The sequence below is a fragment of the Zootoca vivipara genome, chromosome 4 (assembly GCF_963506605.1).
Source record: "Zootoca vivipara chromosome 4, rZooViv1.1, whole genome shotgun sequence".
Lineage (NCBI taxonomy): Eukaryota > Metazoa > Chordata > Lepidosauria > Squamata > Lacertidae > Zootoca > Zootoca vivipara.
The window spans coordinates 55927972-55945345 of record NC_083279.1 but is presented as its reverse complement, the minus strand read 5'-3'; the positions used below and the strand labels follow the sequence as shown (position 1 = coordinate 55945345).

General features: G+C 41.3%; 1 protein-coding gene across 5 annotated transcripts in view; it reads right to left on the bottom strand.

Moving 5' to 3' along the window:
- The window catches only part of TMPRSS15 (transmembrane serine protease 15), a 62984-nt gene that overhangs the window by 32853 nt on the left and 12757 nt on the right, over positions 1-17374 (bottom strand). For all 5 annotated transcript variants that reach the window (XR_009557481.1, XM_035114992.2, XM_035114994.2 and 2 more), the window contains exons 8-13: positions 8892-9000; positions 4970-5079; positions 3891-4028; positions 1676-1825; positions 914-1019; positions 296-446 (exon numbers count right to left, since the gene is read on the bottom strand). Coding sequence is in view for 4 of the 5 variants with exons in the window: in XM_035114992.2 (XP_034970883.2) it covers positions 296-446; positions 914-1019; positions 1676-1825; positions 3891-4028; positions 4970-5079; positions 8892-9000 (764 nt within the window). In the remaining variant the exon portion in view is untranslated. The remainder of the gene's footprint in view (positions 1-295; positions 447-913; positions 1020-1675; positions 1826-3890; positions 4029-4969; positions 5080-8891; positions 9001-17374) is intronic.

Sequence of the window (17374 nt, the reverse complement as noted above, 5' to 3'; positions counted from 1 at the left end):
TTTCAGTTGTAGATATATTTCATCACTCTAGCCAAGGGTTCTTAACTGTTGACAAAGCTGGCTACCCAAGACAGAGAGAAGTTTCAGTGTTCCAACATAATCATAATAATTTCTTCAGTCTGCTCATACTACCCAGTCTTGTGTGCTCTAACCATTTTTCTGCCAGACTGTAATGATAAAAGTATTCTTTTTGCAGATATGAATATTGGGATAGAAGATTGGAAATGGCCATAAAGGCCCACTGAACTCAGTGACTTGACTACATTCTTTACTAATGATAGATAGCTTGACATACTTTAAAATTAGATGTTTCATTTAGTGTTATTTGTCCATAGTTCCAGTTATTTCCATAATTTCCTTCTTTCTGGAAAACTGTCCTTTCAGTGTTCCGATCGTATGTGATGGTAATGCTCAAACGATACACATTAATACCATACATGTGATACCTGAATTGGAAAATGAGAGGTAATTATTTATTCTACCATAGTAAATTGAAATCCACCTGATATCCACCAGCACAGCAGACTTCTGCTTGTGCAGTGAGTTTTTCCTCTCCTTTGCAGCCTCTCGTGTACCCTCAAAATCTGTTCCAGAGTTTGAATTTGATATCCTGCTTTGTCTCAAAGTGGCTAACATTCTCCTTTCCCTTCCTCCCCCACAACAGACACCCTGTGAGGTGGGTGGGGCAGAGAAGTGTGACTAGCCCAAGGTCACCCAGCAGCTGCATGTGGAGGAGCTGAGACGCGAACCCGGTTCCCCAGATTAGGAGTGTACCACTCTTAACCACTACACCACACTGGTGTGGTGGGTTGGGGGATTCTCTGGAACAGATTTTGAGGATGTGTGGAGGGAAGAGAGAAGGTATGTTAGAGAACTGACTTTGCTATTAGTACATATGGTATGTTCACAATACCAGAAACTTAGGCAGAAGACTTCTGAAGAGGGGACTAAGGATAAGCTTAAAAGTCGAACTCTCACAGGTCCGCCTCCAGACATCATTGGTGTTGAAATGTAATAGCCTGCAAGAAAGATAATAATATATAATAGTTAATTATTAACTCCTTGTTCCACCAACTACTTAAGGAAGTACACTTGCTAATTTGCTACCCTGAACAATGGAATATACATTGAATAAATAATAATAAAATAATTTATACCATTGGCTTCAATGGAACACTTAGTTGTTGTAGTCCACTGGCTCTAATACAGATGACTAAGCATGATGGATCACTGGGCTCAGGGGAAAGATCCAAGGAGCCCATGTTTTGTAGCCCCAGGCCCGACAAGCTAAAACTCTCAGTTTTTAGGGTAGACATAGTTTCCTTTGCTAAATACAGTACAAACAAACATTATTTATTTTGCAGATATAGCAAAAGGGGGGGGGGTCACAAATCATTGCTAACTCACATGAACAATAAATATAATCCATCAGTCCTGACCTAAACATTAATATTAATATATGTATTCCATAGGTCCAAATAGGTTTCCAAATGAGAATGATGATTATAAGATATATTGTCAAGTGTACAAAGAGTAATGAGATCTTCAAGAGGGGAAATTATCCCTCCTGCCTTGCAAGACATTTCTATTTTATTTTGCAAAAATACATTGGTTAAAAAAAGAAAATTCAAATCAACGGAGCACATTCATGCTTTGCTCATATCTTAATTATTACCTGATAAATTGCCAAATGTATGATCAAAGTTCGGGCCAGATGTAATAGGGAATGTGGGACCACTAATTCTTGCCCATTCATCATCGTCATCTAAATCTTGAATCCAGTAACAAAAGCCATCTTCAAAAGTGCAGCTAAGTTTCTGACTGTCTTGAAGTGAAATGTGAATAAATAAATGAAACGAAATTTAATAAATTAACGCAATGGACTATGAACAATGACATTCCACCATGTACTGATTTATTATAATCCTTTTCATATCACAAGCAAAGTGACTGTGTTGAAATTGCTTCCCATCCAACCTGGAAATACATCACCCATGAGCCTTGGCATGGTTTTCTGTAGATAATCCACACACACTTAGGTATTTTCTGTACTAGTTTCATGGTAGGTTTAATGGCCTTTCCCCATTCTCAAAGCACTAAACATGAGTACTATTTCCTTCAACCAGTATTAGGGGGATTGGGGTTCGACTGGATGACCCATGGAGTCCATTCCCACTCTGCAATTCTGGGATTCTCGATATACAGTAAGCCTGTAATGAAGACGCAAATCTTCCTCCCATCGCCACTGTAATATTCAACCATGGACTTAGCCACACTTACATTTCTTCTGCTCGTTCCAGGGATGGTCCACACTTTAAAGCTCCATGTCTGAGCACCCCACCCTTTTTTGCTCCGGAGCCTTTTCCCACAAAACCCCACTCTTTAAATCTCAGTTGGAACAAATGGCAATCTGTGGAAAAGCCAAATTGATATTTGCTCTGATGGAGCGCTCAAAAAGTAGGTTTTTGGTGGGGAAAGCTCGAGGGCAAAAATACCCTCATGCTCAGACACAGAGCTGGGTCGGAAAAGTGTGGGGGGAAAGGTGTCTGGCTAAGCCCTAGGCCCCACTGCAAAAGAAGACGGAGATGCCTAGGCAACTGGACAACTCTCCCTTTCTTCAAGATCAGTGCAGCAACTTGTATCTTCTATGACTGCAAGGTTTGTTAACATCCACAGAAGAAATGAACATAAAAGATACAGGTCTATGTTTTCAGGGCCAGAGGATATTTGCTTCAAAACAACACTTACATGATATTGCAACTTGGCAGTGGTTCTTATGCATGAATGCCTATATTTAGTTTGAACCATGTGTGTTCCAACAGGGTATCTACTGTATTTATATGAAGAAAGAAGACTCAACTGAAAACAGTTAATGTCTTCTTAATGAATATAGAAGTTATGTTTTTGTTTTTGTTTTGTACTACATGCCAGGCAGAGTTTTTTCCAGCTCTGACTTTTAAAGCCACTTAGGGACCACTTGCAACCATACCAGACTACCCATTTCATGAAAGCTATGCCAGATGCAGCCAAGCACAAGAATCAGGGCCTCCTGTGCCATGCTTCTTCTCATGGTTTTCAATTTTGGAGGAATTAAAATTTAAAAGAATTTAAAAGAATTTAAAAGAGCTGTCAATGCACATTTTTAAAAAATGTCATTTGGAGAGAATAGTGTGATGCTGGATTGAGGTAACTAGATATTGCCCTAAAATGTGCTACAGAAATTTTGTAAACAAGGAAACATATTCTTGCATGCCACTTGTCAGACATTTCAATCAATTTAATTTATTTTTTTCCAAACGAGGGGGTACTAACATCTAGGGAAAAAAGTAACATAATGTAGTAATTATCAAGGTGAAATGGGAATTAGATGGTAGTAATGAAGAAGGAAATCATCTTTATTAATCTGTAAATCCTGTTACCTAATTATGTATGTTCATGGGTAACATCTCTAAGTATGGATACATTTTTCCAATTTTTTTTTTAAGTCTAAAGAGTTCAAAGCTGAAATACAAGCAAGTAGCCTTGATGACACACCACCTCTGGTATCTATAAGCAGCAAAAGGGGTAAGGATATCAGGCCTGACCAATATAGAAAGGGATAATGGGATGTTTGGACGAGTTAAGTGGCTAACAACACATTGCTACATTAGCACTTCAAAATGGATTTGATGAAAAAATACAGTGTCTGTACATAAGGCTACAGACACAATGTAAGATTAACATTTATGGGAGCTGATATAATACATCCACTGCAAGTCACATGTGAAATCAGGTGCATTTGTCTCCATATCAGAGCAATGTCATGGTTTTGCTAGCTGTGGCTAGATCTCCTCCCACCATGTGTATACTAACGATGTGATAGTTAAACAGAAGTTAGAAAGAATACTTACTTGTCAGTTCACTTGTGTTAAATGCAGTGTAGGTTGCATTAAAGCCATTATTATTTTCAACGTAGTCTGTAACAAATTCTACAGTGGCTTTATTAGAAAATATGTAAATTGTACCAGGATTGGAACCTGAGAGGAAACCTAGAAAGAAGGAGATGGCAAAGGTATCTAAAGGGTATAATGCCACATACATGCAAATAAACCAGCTCAATAGTCTTCAGTTTGCAGAAAAGTGAGCCCAAACACTTATGCTTTTTCTACTATTATCCATTTGTATACCTAAAAATGAATGGAGTTACTCATATTTACACATCAAGCTGTGAGCAAGATTACAACAATAGCAATTTGCCATTGAAATTGTTTCTGCCCATAGAAGAGTTTCAAGTGTTATCCTAGAATAAATCGGATTATCCTTTAGAATCTCATGATGAAAATAGACAGCAATTTATAATTAGAAATAGAAACACCATTGACTGTAACTTCATGGAAAACAAACAAATCATTTATATATTGACACATGAAGAGTTCAGCTTTATTGTGGCCACTGGTTCCCCATGGCTTTGGGCATATAGTAGTGGTTGACTTCTGCATAATCAGAACCTCAACTGACAGAGGCTTTGCATTTGGTTAAAAGTGCAATCTGGAATGCTTTTAAGCAGAGATCCTGCAACAAGTGTTGCACTTTCGTCCACAGGGAAAGCATAAGCTGGACATTGCATTTATTATAAAAGTAATTCTTACTTCTCTTAGAACTTTTGGGAAATGCAAATAGGACACATAACAAAGGTGTGATCAACTAAAAGTCTATTGAACTCACTAGCACATTTGCAATTGTCACATGGTAGAATAAAACAATGAAATTGTTGAAGGGAATGTACACAAGGTGCTATCTCCTTCATTCAGCTGAATGGGGAAGCCTGCTCACAAAAAATAAATCCCTGCGTATCTTGAAATACAAAGCTCTGGATGAAGAGCATCATTCTCACCATATGGGATTATAAAACATTGCATTGTAAAAAGAACAGGCTGCCTGGCTGCTGTAAGTATCACAGATTTAAAACAGTATTAAAAAGGTGTCTTACCTCTTAAAATCTTCTCTGGGCCTACACCTTCATAAATACTTAGAGTGTCGGCATACTGTTGTGTATCAAAAGCACTGAAATTCAGCTTAATAGACAGTTCCTGATTTACACTAAAAGGGGCAAAATATTCTGTTAATAGCTGCGCAATTGCTGAATGCAGTAGACATAATACACAGAAATGTGAGGACATATCTTGAAACAAATCCCCTCCACCCAGCCAGCAGCAATTTGGCTTTCCATTGCAAGCTAAGTGCTGGAAGAATGCGGCTCATGTAAAGGGTATTGGAGCTCTGTCCAGATGTTCAAATAGTTGCTTGCACATTTTATTTACTTACTTTATTGCTTCCCACGCCACCTTTCCTCCCAAAGGAGCCTATAAAGGTGCTCCTTGAATTGTATCCAAGAGAAGCAATTCAGGGATAGTTATATTTTGAAAATTACACACTTCATTTATTTATATTTAGGAAAGTATTTATATACTGCCCTATCATAAAATATCAGAGTGTTGTACAGCAATATGAGCACATTTTAAAAACATTTAAAACAGTGCAAAATGAAATGACTGGCTAGTGGCTACTCAAGAAAATGTTAAACAACCACATAGGCCTGGTGGGATAAAGCAGTTTTCAACTTGTCTGAAAGTCAGTGTCTGCGGAATCTCTGTTGGAAGAGTGTTTCAAAACATGGGGCTGTAGACACCAATGCTCAACTTCTGATTGAGGCCAGTTGGGCCTCTGGTTGACATCCCATTCTAAACATGCTCATTTTGAAGCAAGTCCTAACGAATTCTACGAGTCACCTAGTTTAGGATTGCAGCCTGAATCTGAATCCCATTTAACTAAGCTCTCTCTGGTTTTTTTCAAGTTTGTGTAAAATTAAGTATAACTCGCTCATTTGTATAACAAATAAATATAAGCATTAATTGTGCACTCTCTGCTCTGAAAGTTCATGACAATTTTTTAATTATTTGTTGGAGAGTATTGTTTAGATTATATTTTGTCAACTTGGAACTTAAGGCAATGAATTTAAGATATCTGGTAATACCATGGCCACTTCACACATTACCACGTTAGAAAGTGTGCTCATATGATGACAATGTATCCTGTAGAATGGGAGAAGATTGCAAATTTATTTGAGCAGTGCATGCATACTGGGTGGTGCTGATATACAAAATACAAATGCAATGTATGCAGAGTTTTTAAAATAGGATGCATTGTATCATTACATCTAGGAACTTGCACTATATTCATTAATTATGTAACATGAAATGGAACTATACACACACCCCTTTATTTTAGAGACATGCACATTCAGAAAATGATATAAATCTGCTCCAGGGTGTCATGTCCCCCAGTCTTCTAGAGCAGATTTGGGAGGTGGGGTATGAGGGCTGTAGGGGGAAATTCAGTTATGCAAGTGGAACTCTGTAGCATGAACAGAACAGCAGTGCTGGAAACAATGAATAGTAACTTTTTAAATAAACAGTAGCATCATCCCAGAAACAGTCCTTATTTCCATTGTCATGTCTTCCTCATTTTAGAAACTAGAAAATCTGGAATACTCAGGATGTGAATATGTACTTAAAACTGGCAAACTGTTTTGAATTTACTAAATTACAGTACCTTTTTTTCCCTGGTTGCAGTTCCCAAAATGAATTGAAGTATTTGACCACAACCATTTCAACATGCTTGTCAGAATCAATTTGTAAAGTGCAGTAGAGCACATTTTTAATGCAATCTGTAATCCTTTCTATTTATTCTTTTGTTAGCACTTGCGTAGATAGAAGAAGCATAGAAAATTATATCTGACAATAAAAAAGCTCAAGGAAAATGCAGGGAAAAGTAACTCAGTAAGGCGTATTTGGCTAATTTAATATGATAGGGTAATTTTGACAACAATCAAGTTATTTTTCTACATTTATTAAAAAGAATAACAATATTATATATTTCTGTTCAGGAAAGAAGCACAAAATTGGATGAGGAAATGGAAAATCTTCATAAAAGCTTAAGTCAGAAGAAAGCAAAAAAGAAAACAAAAAAACCTAACAGATTGTCTTTGTCCTGCTTCTGATTTACTTTTGAATCACTGACAACAGCACGTGCAGGAGTTCAACATGTTTATATCATCATTCAAGGACAGGAAGTGCCTGAGTAATTTGTTGAATCCTTCCACAAATATCCCACATGCCACTCAGCTCCTTCAAAATATACCCCTCCAGTTTTGCTGGAGGAGAGAACTGGGGTGGAAGGGGAAGAAAACATCTAGGATATTTCATCCTATATCCTGAGCTTGTGCTTGTTTTTCCCACTACTCAGGTATTTAGCTGGGAGATTGAGAACTAAAGGGCTCTTAGCCAGTGGATCATCCATTAGCCAATATTGGCCCTATACTGGAAAAAGCATAGTCCTCCTCTGCAAACAAGACAAGCAACAGCTGTATTTTGGAGATCTATTTTCATCAGTAAGCCTCCCCACACCCTGACCCATGAGGTGCTCCTAGAGATGTGTCAGTAGTCTCTGATGGCGACAACAGTTGACAGCTAGGTTATTAAGGAAAGAAAAGGAAGTCATTCGTTGCATGAGACAATGTTAATTGACTGATGCATAGAAGCAGGTAAACTGGATGCAACCCACCCTGAGGTTATGTATCAAGACCAGGGTCAGCCCAAGACATTTTGACACCTGAGGTGAACCACAAGATGCTTTCCTGCCAGAGAAGAAGGCGTGAGTAAAGATCTACATCAGGAACCAGAGAGAGAGAGAGAGGTGATCTACATTGGGAACAAGGTTGGGAGGAGACCAGCAACGCCTCCTATTCACAAAGAGGCTACTGCAGAGGTGAAAGGCTGCTGTAAAGGTAAAGGTAAAGGGACCCCTGGCCATTAGGTCCAGTCGTGACTGACTCTGGGGTTGCGCGCTCATCTCGCATTATTGGCCGAGGGAGCCGGCGTATAGCTTCCAGGTCATGTGGCCAGCATGACAAAGCCACTTCTGGCAAACCAGAGCAGCACATGGAAACGCCGTTTACCTTCCCGCTGTAGCGGTTCCTATTTATCTACTTGCATTTTGACGTGCTTTCGAACTGCTAGGTTGGCAGGAGCTGGGACCAAGCAACGGGAGCTCACCCCGTCACAGGGATTCGAACCGCCGACCTTCTGATCAGCAAGCCCTAGCCTCAGTGGTTTAACCACAGCGCCACCTGGGTCCCTTGAAAGGCTGCTGAGGAAGCAGCAAATCTGGCCTCCAAGGAGTGCACTGCAGCTGCTGCTTGGAGGCCAGATATGTTGCCACTGTAGATTCTGCCGCACAAGGCAGTTGCCTCACCTTGTGTTAGAAATGGGCTGTCCCTGATCAAAACAAGGAGAGAAGCTGGGCATGTTGCAGACAGTGGGCTGCTCAGTGATGGCTCAGTGCCTGTGGGAATCACCTTGAGGAGGAGACAACACAGAAAATGGCCCTTCTGGGGTTTCCCCTTCTGTGGTGCCTTTGGGGACCAAGAATTGCACCCCCATGGAGTTTGCAGATAGGTGGTGGAAGGATCCTGAATGAAAGAGACCTCCGGGTATAGGGTGGTATATAAATTCAATAAATAATAATAAATAATAAAAGACAGGAAAGTGAAGATATTCCAGGGTGAGAGATGCAGAGGAAAGAAAGGCTACCAGGTGAGAGCAGAGAGGGCATATTTCTTAATGTTTTATTTATTGTTTATGACTACTTTTATGCTGTAGTTTTTTTTATGTTGTAAGTTGCTTGAGCATTGGTTTGTACTATGGAAAGGTGGCATCCAAATAAAATTATATTGGTGCATATTATGCCCTGCATTAACTGGAGTGTACAAAAAAAAACATTGTTGAGAAAAAAGTGTTTGTATTTTATCTGCAAATACAGTCTAGTTGATAGAATGTTGTCAGGTGACTTACTGTATAATCCATCGGCAAGCAAGGTTTGAAATATAAGGCTCTGGATAATGAATAGAGTGGAAAGATCCAGAGGAGCCAGTCAAAATAAATTTTCCATCACAGGATGTAGCTGTAAATAAATAATAATATCTTTTCAAGAAATTCAGTCTCAGAAAGATATTGCTCCAGTCCTTGATTATAATGAACAATTGTACTTTGTTTTCCAGCTATGTTGTCTCAGTAACACATTATGGGAAGAGGAAAAGCTTTACAGTTTGAGATAAATTTGGTTATATTAGCAGACAGAATATAGATTTGGTATTCCTCATTTTATTTTTACTGTCTTGAAGGGGCTAGGTTTCTTATTTCCACGGCTCCCCCTTATACATTAAATTGATTTCTGGAGCATGAAAAATTACCTCACACGTCCACTGCTGCAGTTAGAGCCTCCTTTCTGGATATGCCTTAACTATCACTGGCACCATTACAAGGTATAGTTAGATAGAACTCAGGATACTAGAGAAATGGAGCTCATTCTTATGAAGGGCCAGCTATACAATTAGCCACAGTCACAGAGTCATGTCAGGCAGCAGATGGTGGGAAGTGGTGTGGTATTCGAGAGAACTGCTTTTGTGCCACTTGCTCTACTCTAGCTTTCTATCCTCAAATTCAGTAGGAGATGCTATTCCATCACTACTGTTGATGACCCCATCTGCACTATACATTTAAAGTCATATCATACCACTTTACACAGTCATGGCTTTCCTCAAAGAACCCTGGAAACTGTACATTTTTCAAGGTGCCACAATTCCCTGGGAAGTTCCCTGGGACCCTCACTGAACTACAGAGCTCAGAGTGCTTTGCCAGTCAGTTACTCTTCCCAGGGAACTTCCCAGGGAATTGTGGCACCTTGAAAAATGTACAGTTTCCAGGGTTCTTTGAGGAAAGCCATGACTGTGTCCATGGGGTCTCCTAAATCAGTGTTTCCCAACCTTGTGCCTCCAGCTGTTTTGGGACTACAACTCCCATCATCCCTAGCTAGCAAGACCAGTGGTCAGGAATGATGGGAATTGTAGTCTGAAAACAGCTGGAGGCACAAGGTTGGGAAACACTGTCCTAAATAACAGCTCTCAGTACCCTTAACAAACTACACTTCCCAGGCTTCCTTGGGGAAAGCCATGACTGTATAAAGGCTTATGATAATGCTTTGAATGGCGCCTAAGATTCAACTCCCAATCTGGTTGGCTTTTGTACATGGAATGGGGGAGTGCCATCTTGTCTTTTGCCTCAGGCAGCAAAAATCATTGTGCTAGCCTTGTGCCCATGAGGTAAATCCTTGTGTTGTGGATGTGAAGAAATACAAATCTGGTCACTTTTTATTCCAAGGGAGATCAATCTCTGGCCAAATGAGTTCAAATGCTCAGAGCATATTTTGTTTTCACTTCTTTGCTGACTCATTACAGCAATCCAAGCACATTTTCTAGAATTTGTCCTTAGGATAATGAGGAAGGGTGTACATGTCTTCACAGCCAATCCATGCTAACCAATATATTTTGTTGACAGGTAGTTTCAGTTACAATATTAGTCCTCTTCAGGCATTAGTAAATGGTGACAGTAAACATGCAAGGGAAGGCATTGGGGATGAGTGTGCTAGCATTACTCACCGCCCATCACTGTTTTCTTAGTCTTCATGGAAGATGACAATTTGAAGCTGACACTCTTTGGTATCGATGGGGGCTACCCCCACATTTTACAACCCTGATTTTGTGTCTACATTCACTGTTTAATAATGCCTGCAGAGGGCATATTCCTGCAGAGGGCATATATATAAACAGTATATAGCTGTTCAAATTTGTTGTGTTTAGACTCAGCCGACATCTCTGTCTTGTTATTGCTGTTGTTTAGTCATGTCCGACTCTTCGTGACCCCATGGATCATAGCACACGAGACACTCCTGTCTTCCACTGCCTCCCGCAGTTTGGTCAAACTCATGTTCATAGCTTTGAGAACACTGTCCAAAGATCTAGTCCTCTGACGTCCCCTTCTCCTTGTGCCCTCCATCTTTCCCAACATCAGGGTCCTTTCCAGGGAGTCTTCTCTTCTCATGAGGTGGCCAAAGTATTGGAGCCTCAGCTTCACGATCTGTCCTTCCAGGGAGCACTCAGGGCTGATTTCCTTCAGAATGGATAGGTTGGATCTTCTAGCAGTCCATGGGACTCTCAAGAGTCTCCTCCAGCACCATAATTCAAAAGCATCAATTCTTCGGCGATCAGCCTTCTTTATGGTCCAACTCTCACTTCCATACATCACTACTGGGAAAACCATAGCTTTAACTATACGGACCTTTGTTGGCAAGGTGATGTCTCTGCTTTTTAAGATGCTATCTAGGTTTGTCATGGCTTTTCTCCCAAGAATCAGACGTCTTTTAATTTCGTGACTGCTGTCACCATCTGCAGTGATCATGGAACCCAAGAAAGTAAAATCTCTCACTGCCTCCATTACTTCCCCTTCTATTTGCCAGGAGGTGATGGGACCAGTGGCCATGATCTTGTCCCACATAGAGATTTCTAAGGAGACAGATGAGATGATCAGGCACTCCCATTTCTTTAAGAACTTGCCATAGTTTGCTGTGGTTGACACTGTCAAATCATTTTGCATAGTCAATGAATCAGAAGTAGATGTTTTTCTGGAACCCTCTAGCTTTCTCCATAATGCAGTGCATGTTTGCAATTTGGTCTCTGGTTCCTCTGCCCCTTCGAAATCCAGCTTGCACTTCTGGGAGTTTTCAGTCCACATACTGCTTAAACCTGCCTTATAGAATTTTAAGCATAACCTTGCTATCGTGTGAAATGAGCGCAATTGTGCAGTAGTTGGAGCATTCTTTGGCACTGCTTTGGGATTGGGATGTAGACTGATCTTCTTGCTGGCATATTGAGTGTCACACCTTAACAGCATCATCTTTTATAATTTTAAATAGTTCAGCTGGAATATCATCACTTCCACTGGCCTTGTTATTTGCAGTGCTTTCTAAGGCCCATTTGACTTCACTCTCCAGGATGTCTGGCTCAAGGTCAGCAACCACACTACCTGGGGTGTACATAGACATCCATATCTTTATGGTATAATTCCTCTGTGTATTCTTGCCACCTCTTCTTGATGTCTTCTGCTTCTGTTAGGTCCTTACCACTTTTGCCCTTTATTACGGTAATCATTGTAATATTCCTTTCATATCTCCAATTTTCTTGAATAGGTCTCTGGTTTTTCCCATTCTATTGTTTTCCTCTATTTATTTGCATTGCTCGTTTAAGGAGACCCTCTTGTCTCTCCTTGCTATTTTTTGGAAATCTGCATTCAATTTCCTGTATTTTTCACTATCTCCCTCGCATTTTGCTTGCCTTCTCCCCCCCCCCCCGCTATTTGTATGTCTTACAGTCATACAATCCACCACTTCTTTTAAATAAAGTAGCAACTTAATAATAATAATAACAACAAGAAAACAACACTTTTGATTTCCCATATACCTCTGTCCTCTTTTAGTACCATGACTACTTCTACTATGAGTACTACCTGAATTTCAGTATAGGACATGGTTCTCACTTTCTAAGCTGAATTAAGGAATGGGGACAATGGTGGAGTCACTTCATTTCATGGTGATTTTATCATTAAAACTAGGGGGCGGAGGGTTGCAATGTCACCTGTTGTCTGCATTTCAGCTGAGAAGCTAATTGATTTCACTGAACTCTGACAGCATCAGGAAGAAACTGTCAGAATTACACCCTTCCTGTGCTGCGGCTTTAAACCTCTAGCATATGCTGAACTCAGTAACACTAAAGGGAATTTTAATGGGGACCGGATGGTGTTGGACATAGTTCTTTAAAAGGAAATCGGTTCTTTTGTGGACAAGAGTAGTTATAAAATGACTATAAATCCTGTTGTAAAATTTTCCAAACTTCAGAGGCACCTATTATGGAAGAGGTATTGTCCCTTTGGTAATGGGAACCAAGTGAAAAATCACAGACCTGGAAAACTTGGCCTGCATTCTAACAGTGTAAGTGGCTTGGTTCACCTCTTGATGGTCTTTCTGCTAATTCTGCTAGAAGAATTAAAGCCTGGCAGAACTCTTCCTCACTTTAACACCGTAGAAATAATGGTCAACATGTCACACTGTTATCCCAACAGAACCCCATTCTCCTAAATTTTGTGGAGGGCAGGTTTTATCTACTTTTATTATTATCATCACCACATTTATATACCACCTTAGCTCCATGTAGCCAAAGGTAATATACCCACTTTTCTCTCTATTCATTTTATCATCACAACAATCCTGCAAAGTAGTTTAGGTTGAGAGATAGTGCGTGGCACAAGGTCACCCACTGGACTTCATAGGTGAGTGTGACTTTTAATCCTGCTCTCCCAGGTCCTAATTGAATACTCTAACCGCTGCACCATGCCGGTTCCTTTAGGGAAACAATGAGCTGAAACTTAAACACTTTGGCCATGCAGTATGTTAGCATCTTATGCACATTTAACATGTGTCATTTCAACCATCTGTGGCTGAAGGCAGGCTGGTTGAAATTCTCTTGGGGTTACCTGCTGCAGAATGACCTTAAAAGCTCTTTTCACATTGGGTAACCCAGCTTAAAGGGAAAGGCCCGCTCTGATTGCCAGTTCTAGGATGCTCTCGTGGGATCTTGAGAGGCAATCTAAGTTCCAGAATATGAAGATTCTTAGGCTTCCAGAGCCAGTGTGCTGAGATGGCCTTTCCTGGCAAACAAGGCAGTGAGCTTTAAAAGCTCTTTTCATGCCAGTTGAACCAAGCAGACCAGGCACAAAAATAGCTTTTAAGCTATTTGCCTGGTTTGCAGGGCACCCAAGCCCATTCAGCTTGAAAGATCTCGCTGGGTCATTTGAGCTCCCAGGAGATCTTCTGAATACATCTTTAGCCTTCCAGATCCAGTATGCTGAATGGGCCTTGTCCCTCACATAAGGCAGAAAGCTTAAATGCACCAGGTATCCCCAAGTGGACCAAATGCCAAAAAAGCAAAAAAAAAAAAAAAGCGCTTTTAAACTTTCCGTCTTGCTTGCAGGGCAGGGCCCACTCAGCACACAGGACCTGGCAGTACTGAGGATTCTCTCTCTCTCCCTGCCCCCCTCATCCTCTAGCTGCAGGGTGGCTCCAAGTGTTTGATTATAGGTAATTTTCATGTATAAGCAGAACCCTTGGAACCAAATCCCCACATAAGATGGGACCGTACTGTATATGTATTGTGATGCGTCATTTCAAAAAGCTTTTGTACACTGAGTAATAGCAATAGTCCAATAACATCTCTGACTGGCAGTAGCTCACTCTGGCTCAGAGCTATTGGGTTTATTTAACTACCTAGAAAGCTCAGAGGTTTATCACTGAACTGAATACATGTTAAGCATACCATGGGGATATAGAGCTAAGCTTAATTTTTCAATTCTATGCATATGGATTTTTCACATAGTCCCACTAAGCTGAAAGCTGAATTCTATAGGTAGGAAACTGGGGGGGGGGAATCCTTTCAATGTTCCTACACTTGAGGCTGTGATATATTAATCTTGTATCTACATTGTTGACATACTAGGAAAGAGACTGTATTCATAGTTGCTCCCTTGATGGTTTTTGAAGTTTTGTTTTAATTGTCAGGAAAAGAAATGGGTTAAATGAGCAACTTGTGTACAGTACGGTACATGCTAGCTTCTTAACATCTTATTATTAACACCAATGCTCTTGCTATATTGTCAACAGCAGAAACCTGAAATTTGAAAGAACAAAACAAATATAAATATTGAACATAACCAGCCACAGAGAAACATGACATTGGAGCTGGGGAATAATATTTAATCACATGTAACTAGAAAACTTCCTGAAGGCACTTGCTGTAAAGTTTCCCCCTCAGGGACATCAACATGAGTTGTGGACATAAGTGAACAATCTCATAACCTTTGATTGTGTAAGCAAAATACAGCTCTGGGGTATGTGAATATGCTCAGAGTAGTTGTAGTGGCAGAAGGTGAGGGTGTGCTTAACCAGCTGCGTTAGGTGCAAACACTGAAGAATCAGATAGAAATACTACTACAAATACAGTAGTAGTGGGTGTCAGGGGGACTCCCTACAGGGAGCCTCCCCCCCATCATCCTGACCAGTACTTTGCCCAGTGACAGCACTAGCAGCGGGTCAGGGGGAAAGCGGAATGGAGGAGGGAAGGCTCAGCGAGGCATCAGAGCCCTGGCAACGCTCTGGGGAACAGACGGTGGAGGAAGGGCTCAGCGAGGCATCAGAGCCCCTGCATCACTCTGACCAACAAGTGGAGGAGGGACGGCTCAGGGAGGCATCTGAGCTCAGGCACCGCCCCAGCCGGCCAGGGGAAGAAGGGGCACCGCTCCTTCCGGCGCCCAAATTGAGGCACGCGCCCAAACGCAGGGCAAAGGGGCGGGTTTCGGGGTGCCCAGGTTAGTATGCTGGCCCCAAAGCCGATGGGCGCCATTGCTGGGTTCTGAGAGTGACTATCTCTGCACTGCAGATAGTATGCACAATAAAACCTTTAAAGACACAACGAACTGGAGCGTCTTTACTCGGGAGTAGCCGCAACAACTCCCTGACAGTAATAGTAGTAATTCCCTGTCCAATTGGACTACTCTTGTTGGTTTATTTGTTTAAAAAATCTTGATCTCCACTGCTTTTTCTTTTCAGAAGGGGAAAAGAGACCTCTATCATTTTCTTTACAACAGAAAAGAGGTTGTGGGAGGAGGGATTTTGACTGAGAAAATCATCTGCAGTGAAACAGTTAAGCATCTTTCTACCACTCTCCCATTCAAATTTCTAGCCCTTCCCTGGTTGTATTCCAATAACTACTAATAACAACCACTGCTAGACTGTTCCTGTTGTCTCCCATGTCTTAACTAATTTGGTGCATAAATCCCAACTGTTGGAATGTGATTTATTTCCCCACCTTATCTGAATGCTCTGTTGTTGGCCTCCTGATATTGGAATCTCAACACAAACAGCCATCATACAGTTTCAAGAGAACAACCCAGCTATGCACCATAGACTGGCCTGCACATGAAGGTAGGAGCATAGGAAGCTGGCTAATACTGAGTAGGACCTTCTAGTTCAGAACTGTCTACACTGACTTGACAGTGGCTCTCCAGGATTTCAGGCAAAATGTTTTCCCAGCCTTCCCTGGAGATGCCAGGGATTGAATTTGAGACCTTTTATCCTGCCCACCTAGCAGTTCGAAAGCACATCGAAGTGCAAGTAGATAAATAGGGACCGCTCCAGCGGGAAGGTAAACGGCGTTTCCGTGTGCTGCTCTGGTTCGCCAGAAGCAGCTTTGTCATGCTGGCCACATGACCCGGAAGCTGTCTGCGGACAAACGCCGGCTCCCTCGGCCTATAGAGCGAGATGAGCGCCACAACCCCAGAGTCGGACACGACTGGACCTGATGGTCAGGGGCCCCTTTACCTTTACCTTTATATGCAAGGCAGATGCTCTACCATTGATCTATGAGCCTTTCCCTTAAGAATGGGCTTGGAAAGAGGTGGTAGACTTATAAGGTAGAACAGACTACACAAAAGGAATTACAGTGGTACCTCTGGTAGCGAACAGGATCCGTTCTGGAGGCCCATTCGCTTCTATGCATGTGCAAAGCGCAATTTAGCGTTTCTGTGCATGCCCAAGCACCGAACCCGGAAGTAACCCATTCCGGGACATCCAGGTTTGGCGCATCCGTAACCTGAAAAGACTTAACCCGCAGCGGACGTAACATGAGGCATGACTATATTTCTTAATGTTTCCCTGAAAATCAACACAAAAGCAGAAAAACACACACAGCAGTGACTGAATTGGGCTACACCTTTCAATTTGGTGTGTTAGGGTTTTGAGACAAGAAGTATGCCAGATCCAAACTTCCCTTTCATTCTGGAGAGGCCATCAAGGGAACAGGAAGGGTTGGGAGCTGCCAGATTCAAAACCATCCCCAATCTGCCACCCAAAACACCTCATCTGTGCCAATATTACAACTAGAATACCAATGGTGGGGTGGCAAGCGCAGCAGAGGCCTCCATGCTTGTAAAATGGAGGCATCAACTGGAGACCTCCTTCTCCTCTTGTGGATCCACACACTATCATATAGTCTCCAGGATGCCTTTCATGGGAGACCATCTCATCTTACATACACAGCTTGGCTTTTCACTTCTATTTCTTTCTATTGTTGCCTCTGTCTGATAGGAAGCAGACCAGACTGAGAATATGAATACAATATGAATTTAGGGCAGTGAAAGCTGGATCTTTGTTTCAAAGCAACACCGCATCTGAGCCTTTTAGATAGCATAAAACAGCTATTCATGGTTAATTGCATAAAAAATTTTGTAGTCGGAATATTGCTTTTCTGTAGTATTTTACCTATAATTTCTTTATCATTATTCTTTTATTTTTTAAAAAAACTGGTAACTCAAGTTGCAAGAATTTCTTTCCCCTG